The sequence below is a fragment of the Amblyomma americanum genome, chromosome 9 (genome assembly GCF_052857255.1).
Source record: "Amblyomma americanum isolate KBUSLIRL-KWMA chromosome 9, ASM5285725v1, whole genome shotgun sequence".
Taxonomy (NCBI): Eukaryota; Metazoa; Arthropoda; class Arachnida; order Ixodida; family Ixodidae; genus Amblyomma; species Amblyomma americanum.
Genome location: NC_135505.1, coordinates 102,021,615 through 102,029,596, shown reverse-complemented (window position 1 = coordinate 102,029,596; position 7,982 = coordinate 102,021,615). Strand labels below are relative to the sequence as shown.

Genomic DNA, 7,982 nt, shown 5'->3' with positions numbered 1-7,982 from the left:
CTGACCGTCTGCCGTTCGGATTCGTCGGTGTCGTTGGCCTCAAAAACTTGTCCCACTACAATCATATATGCTGCTGTTGACAGTGACAGTGTCGTTGTCGCACTAGTGTGACCACCGCCGCCGTCGTCATCGTACACTGAAAACGAGCTGAGGAAATTTCAAATGTGTTTTGGAAAGCGTCGTGTAGCACCGCGGGAGTCCGAGGAGTCCGAATGTCATTCCAAGTCTCGAATGCCATTCGACTCAGATGTCATTCGAACGTGCCCGTGTAGCACAGGTATAAGAAACTTTAATGAATGTGTGGCAAAGTTGGGTGCTTTGTTTTAAGGTACACAGATTTGGTATGAAGTGGGAACCATGGTTCGTTCACTGCGGGCACATTGCAGGTCATGTCAAGTGCAATAGTACATAAAAACACAGGCATGCAAAAATATTACAAGCATTAAAAGCAAGCAGAGATGCACAACGCACACAGCAATTGTGTGAAAATGTGCCATGATTTATGGACTACAGTCGACACGCAGTGTATTTTTACTACATTGTCTGTGCCTGGTATACATTCCATTGGACGCAGTTGTAGGGATATGGTCATTGCATTCAACTCCAGAAGTGCACATATTGCGGCAAACATGCCTCTTTTCAGAGGAATCACAACTGTTACTCACATATGCTTCACTATCTTCCTTACTGTGGCACAATCGAGGCTCTCAGCAGTACATACAATGTGGAAGTCAGTTGCCTATGATTGGCCGCATGTGTTATTTTCACTTGAAAGACAAGTCAGGGGAATGCTATTCCTCAAAATCAAGATTCCAACTAGTGCCACTAAGCAAGCATAAAAACCAGTCAGTTGTGCAATGGTGACAGACTTGTACAGTGCAAGTTCGACCATAGAAATAAACTATCATAATGAGAATCATGCTGGACAGTAGGACATGCTATGGGCACTTTGGAAACAAGAATAATGCATAGTCTACACCTGTTGATCATCCAAGAAGCACAAAATATTAACTCTTAACGCGAATAGATTGTAGATTCTATACAAGAAATAATGCTAACACAGACAAACTTTTAATGCCAGTAAAGATAACTTTACTTCTAATGTACAATAAGACCACAACCAAGAATTCAGCACCAAAAAGTTTTTTCAAAAATGGTACTTAATTTTCAATTTTTACAGTGCTGTATTATTTCTCTGGTGAGGGGAGAGGGAGTGCAAATGTATCACCCTAAGCCATCATCATCAGCCTGACTACACCCACTGCAGGGCAAAGGCCTCTCCCATGTCTCTCCAATTAACCCTGTCCTTTGCCAGCTGCCTCCACCCTTTGCCTGCAAACTTCCTAATCTCATCCACCCACCTAACCTTCTGCCACCCACTGCTACGCTTGCCTTCTCTTGGAATCCACTCCTTTACCCTTAAGGACCAGCCTTTGCATTGCATGCCCTGGCAAAGCCCATTTCTTCCCCTTGATTTCGACTGGGATGTCGTCAACACACGTTTGTTCCCTCACTCACTCTGCCCGCTTCCGGTCTCTTAATGTTACACCTATCATTCTTCTTTCCATGGCTTGCTGTGTTGTCCTCAACTTAAGCTGAACCGTTTTCGTTAGTCTCCACGTTTCTGCCCCGTAGGTGAGTGCCGGTAAGATGCAGCTGTTGTATACTTTTCTCTTGAGGGGTATCGGTAACCTGCTATTCATGATCTGAGAGAACCTGCCATATGCACTTCACCCCATTCTTATTTTTCTAGTTATCTCCCTCTCATGATCCGGATCAGCTGACAGTACCTGCCCTAAGTAGACCTTTACCACTTCCAGCACCTCACTGCCAATTGTGAACTGCTGTTCCTTTGCTAGACTGTTGAACATTATTTTGATTTTATGCATGTCAATTTTTAGACCCACCATTCTGCTCTGTCTGTCTAACTCATTGATCATGCTTTGCAGTTCATCTCCTGAGTGACTCAGCAAGGCAATGTCATCAGCGAATCGCAGATTATTTAGGTGGTTTTCATTTACTCTTATTCCCAACTGTTCCCAATTTAGGCCTCGAAATACCTCCTGTAAACAGGCGGTGAAAAGCATTGGCGAGATCGTGTCTCCTTGCCTGACGCCCTTCCTTATCGGAGTTTTATTGCTGACTTTATGGAGGACTGTGGTAGCTGTGCAGTTGCTATATATATCTTCCAGTATTTTGACATAAGGCTCTTCTACAGCCTGGTTACACAATGCCTGTATGACTGCTGAGGTTTCCACTGAGTCGAATGTTTTCTCGTAATCAATGAAGGCTATATATAGATGTTGGTTATATTCTGCGCATTTCTCTATCACCTGATTGATAGTGTGAATATGATCTATTGTGGAATATCCTCTACGAAAGCCTGCCTGATCATTTGGTTGACTAAAGCCTAAGGTTGCCCTGACTCTATTAGCGATCAGCTTAGCAAATACTTCGTAGGCAACGGATAGTAAGCTGATCGGTCTAATTTTTTAAGTCCTTGGCGTCTCCCTTTTTACAAATTAAGAATATCTTTGCATTCTTCCAAGCTTCTGGTACAGTTCATTAGGCATTGCATACACAGGGTGGCTAGTTTTTCTATCAAGATGTCCCCTCCATCCTTCAACAGATCTGCTGTTACCTGATCCTCCCCAGCTGCTTTTCCCCTTCCATTGCTCCTAAGGCTGTCTTTACTCCCTCTTTCGTTACTGGCGGGATGACGCATTGCTGTGCGCTACTGTCTCTTATAATTAACGCTCTGATTACATTGGCTACTCTACAGGTTTGTGTAAAACTCTTCGGCTACGTTAACTATCTTATCCATATTGCTAATGGCATTGCCCTCCTTGTCTCTTAACGCATACATCTGGTTTTTACCTTTGCCTAGTTTTCTCTTTATTGCTTTCGGGCTACCTCCATTCTTTAGAGCATTCTCCATTCTCTCCATAATAAACTTCCTTATGTCAGCTAGCTTGCCTAATCCAATAGCCAAAATGTCAATCATGCTGCAGGCGCCTTCGTTTTGGAAGGGGTTTCAAGGAAGAGCACCCCTTTGTTGGTGAACTTCGAACATGGACACCAGAACATTCTGGCACACTGCTTGCTAACCTAGCAAAAGCATTGTCTAGCAATTCACTCACTTCAGACAGCACTTCGTTATCGTGGCACTGAAAAAGAATAGAATTACACTTCTCCCAATGTTCAAGAACTTTTCGGTGCAGTGCCGAGGGCGTTCTGCTTATACCAAGTTCACACACGGTAGTCCCCGAGGTCAGCTCCGTAACACTGGTTTGTTCTATACTGGCATCACTAAAGTCTGTTTCTGTTTGTTGCGTGCACTGGCCCAATGTTACGTGTGGCCCATTGAGATATTCATGAGGCAGTGACAGGAAAGTCCTGCCGTCAACAAATTAAAAAACTGCGCAGAAATGTTTGCCGGGTCACTTGTGCTTACAAAAATCGAGGCATGTGCCTGAGGGCTTGTTGAAGTCCACAATGTGCGATGCATCAGTCCTCTCGGAGTGAACGGAAAATGTCCCATTGATGGGCAGCTCAGCTACATCAGCACGGGTGTATTCTTCAGCATTTACAAGCCTCCTCAACATGTGCTTAATAATGTTTGAGGGCGTCCATGCAAATATGTCGGGATATTTTCATTGCACTCTCTGTATAGTGCTGACTGCCTCATCTCTGACTCCATCAATTTTTTCTCACCCTCTGGCAAGTAAGAGCAAACAAGGGCTGTAATAAGAGATGTAAGGGAACGCTTCCTGCTCGCGCTCTTTACATAATGTGCCTTTAGCACTCTGTTCTGAGCTTCAATCCCGTTGTTCGTGGTAAGCATGACATCAAATTCAAGCCGGTAGTATAAAACCCACAGCTCTTTCACAGACAGCCACACCGTTTGAAAATAAGTTTGGAATTTTTCATTTCTTCAGTACTGTGAAGTCATGAGAGCTCCCAGTGAATTCTCAAATTCATCTTGATTAGAAGCCTTGGCTATGTGCTTCATAAAATTAAGGGCATCATCAGGATTTGACACATCATTTTCTTTTCTGTGGAGGCATCTCTGCCACGCCTGGCCCCTGTGGAAATCACAGATGGATATCTTACTTCTTTGAAAAACTTGGTGGATGGCACCCATCTCTGCCTGACTATAATCCACCATCCAGTATTGTGGAGGCAGATTTTAACACCATTGTTTGAACACATTTAAAGCCTCACCTATGCAACAAGCAGTTTCAAACTGCACAATCAACATGACAGCAGTTGCGTAGCCTACTGGTGTTTTGACTACAAGAAAAAGTGGCAATGCGTCGTCACTGGTGTTATGGGTAGAGTCCAAACAAACGACTGCAGTTCCATACTTTAGGAGCATGTTTTTCATAAACTTTGATTGGAAACAAAAAAGCAATGTCTCCTCACACTCACTGGCAACATTCTCTTCCATGTCATCATACATGCTACAACCTGCATTCTTGCTAGCTGAATATGGCCGACACACTACTGAACTTTCAGGTTGCTCAGACTGGATTATTTTTATCTGATTAACTGCATATGTTTGGTTGACAGTGCTAAACCGGTCTCTTCTAAGAGCAGCTTGAATGTGGTTGCTGATGTCCTTAGCAGTAGGGATAAATGCCCTGCAGCTGCTGTCAGGTATTTCACCAGTCGAAAATAGCACATCGTGTACATGCATATGCAAACACTTTTTGACGTCCGACACAGATGTGATCCCTTCTCTGACTAACAGGGTTATACGTTCAGCTAAGCTCTTATCCATGGTTTCGCTGAACCCTTCAATGTCGCCAAATCCATGGTTCGTGTGGCTACTCCTGGCAGCAATGGCAACGTAAATTCTCTTCTCAGAGACTGCTGCTTCACTTCCTTGCAGCTGGCTAATCTTGGCAGATTTTAATTTCTGCTCTTTTATCTGCCCACATGGCTGAGGCATGTCCACCTAGAAACAAAGCACCACATTTTCAAATGTGTACATATCAATGAAAGCACCAATTGCCTTTCCCTAATAGCATTCACAACACAGACCTAATTGCACAGACTGCCAGGTTGGCTTGAATGGGATGAAACGTAATAAAATGAAAAATATTGCGATAATATATTTGTGCATGTCACTGAGACCAACATGCTTTGCATACAGTTGCATAATGACTTAATAAATGAGCAGTGGGTTTTTTTGGCTGCAAAACAAATGAACTGGCCGTCTTTTTGGCTGCAAAGACTATTAGCTATATGCAAAAAAAAATGTTTTCTCACAGATGTGGTAAGCAGTGTGGTTAAAATGAGAAAAAATTGTTCATGCACAAAAATTTCCCTGCATTTACACTTGCTCACATATATTCACAAAATCAGATTACCCGATTTTACAATCTGATAAGCAAACTTAAGTAGCTGGCAGTTTGTACTAAAAAAGGTGTGGATTGAAGGTGAGGATGAGGGGATTGAAAAGAGGAATGGAGAAGGGGTGCAAAGGCATTGTCGCAGCGCATATACCCTTTGTCGAAATGTGCAGGCCATTGATTTGCCGCATGGGCACTTGGCTTTAGTTAGAAACACTGCACCATGACTTTCAAGACTAGTGGAGGAACTTTCGTTCTCACTACTATACATAACTCAGGAGGAAAAAAAATCTAGTTGTGGAGTGAATAGTCAAAAGCAAGCTTATTTGTACTTGAATTTCAGCTCAAGAATAGTACCTATTTTTTGACAGCTTGATTTTCAGAAAAAAAGTAGCAACAGAGTTTCTGTGCAAAAAAAAGGACTATATGCTTTCACAACTAATGGTTACAGAGCTGCTTGGGCTGCACACTAATGTGAGAATGTATTACTAAGGCAGAAGAACATAGCTGAACTGCTAAAATTTCCTTGCTTGTTATGCATATGAACATACCTTAAAATCTGGAAAAAGTTCAATCCACTTCAGGCTCAAGGTCGCATGGCACCCTTTCTTTTTGGTGCCTTGGACATTCAGCCTCTTTTTTTCAAAGGTCTTCTGCGACCAGTCAGTTGCAGTAGCTTTAGCCTAAACGCAAGGATAAGTTACTGAGATCAGTATTGGGTCCCCAACGGCCTTTGTCAAAATTATGCAGCCCAAGGCTTCTGAGCCCTGCAGCGTGCCTCCTCTTGTACACTCAGGAACCGTAATCTCACGGAAGCAGGAGGAACTTAAAACCTTGACCCTCCCAAGCTTACGACTGTCAGATGTGCTTAGGAGCCGCGCTACATGGCTTGGAAGCAAACCCCTGGGGCTGTATATTTTTTGGAAAAGACTGTACAGTACATGCACCTAGAGGATCGAGACCAGTGCCACATATCATGCAAATGTATAACTTTTACTGAAAGAAAGCAGAGATATTGTGTGTCCTTGACTGTTTCAACACTGTTGTGAGCTGCCAATTGATTAACAGCAATTAAGAAATCAGATTAGAAATTAGCTTGAATGGTGCGGCCATGACTGACAGAAAAGAGTGATTAGAGGTTTGTGATTGGCCTTCACTCTGCGATGAACTGAGATTGACTGTTCCAAATGGTGGCCAACAAAACACACTTTAGGAAGCACTGGCTCATTCACCATACTCTCGCAATTGTAGCATGTAGGCAAAATGATTGATATAATTAACGATAAAACACAGCTGCATGCCACCTGCATGAGATAGATGTCACTGCAGTGCTGGCTCCTTTTAAACACATTTTCATCAGTTACATGGCCGAACCTTTCTGCATGCTGCCATATTAATTACCAAAAGGCTATGGCAGAAGTGCATCTGCTTGGTGGATATTTTACAAAGGGCAGCTTACTGTAATATGGCATGCATGGCACAGTCCAAAATGTACATGCGCTCAGTCAAGTTTTAAACAGTGGAAAGTCATATTTGTTTTATTATCTTTAAGACCGGGCCCCTTTGGCGTATTACATAAGGGGAATTAAATTTCGTGTACTAGGATCAATGGGGCTGAATGATATCGAAAGCGGCCTGCAAATAACAGAACTTCATACTTGATATTTTTAATATGTGTTGTTTTGTGTTGCACTCTTTTTATATATATGATGCAATTAAGGGGGTTTCCCCCCTCAAGAAATGCATGCAATATGAACAGATGTGTTCATATTGCCCTTCTTTGCTTTCCCTGCTTGAAGCATACGCTTTCTCAATAGCCCATACCTCCATCCGTCACCGACATGCCTAGCTTTGCCGCAAGTACGACATCATGGGGAAAAAAAAAATAGGTTTTTGGGGAAAGGAAATGCGCAGTAATTGTCTCACTTATCTCGGCGGACACCTGAACCGCGCCCTAAGGGAAGGGATAAAGGAGGGACTGACAGAAGAAAGGAATTGAAAGAGGTGCCGTAGTGGCGGGCTCCAGAATAATTTCCACCACTCCTGGGGCTCTTTGACGTACATTGACATCGCGCAGCACACGGGCGCCTTTGCGTTTCACCTCCATTGAAAAGCGGCCGCCACGGTCGGTTTCGAACCCGGGTACTCCGGATCAGTAGCCGAGCGCCCGGCCTAACCACTGAGCTACCGTGGCCCCCAAGGCAATTGTTAAAGGTTTGGCCTCTTCTAGCGGCTCGAAAGCCTAGTGGCGAAGGTCGCCTTAACTACCTTCTAACAGCTAACATTTACAGACAGCTAACAAAGATAGCACGAGATGCATTTTGAAGTATTCTTTAATATTTCCTGCAGAATACTGCAGATTCTTTGTTCTAAGTTCGCGGAATGGAAAATTTTTCTCCGCAGAAAGTAATCGCAGGATAGGACCAGTCCGGCCTGTCTTATGTCCGCATACGTGTGAAATAAAATTAAGTGGCACATATATATGTTTCACAAGGCAGCAGTGGGGGCCAGTTGGTTGTACATGCTTGATATGAAAAATATATATGACCAACTGGCCCTCATAACGCGCGAAGCGAAGGGGCGCACGGATGTGACAACTGCTGATGATCGAGTTTGTTTGAATGC

General features: G+C 43.4%; 1 protein-coding gene across 1 annotated transcript; it reads right to left on the bottom strand.

Annotated features, from left to right (window-relative positions):
* Window positions 1-278: 278 nt before the first annotated feature.
* Window positions 279-6,027, bottom strand: LOC144103912 (uncharacterized). The gene is made up of 2 exons (XM_077636632.1): window positions 5,909-6,027; window positions 279-4,960 (listed from the first exon to the last, which is right to left on the bottom strand). The coding sequence occupies exon 2, from the start codon at window positions 4,952-4,954 to the stop codon at window positions 4,190-4,192; it is 765 nt and encodes a 254-aa protein (XP_077492758.1). The 5' UTR covers window positions 4,955-4,960; window positions 5,909-6,027; the 3' UTR covers window positions 279-4,189.
* Between the last annotated feature and the right edge of the window lie 1,955 nt (window positions 6,028-7,982).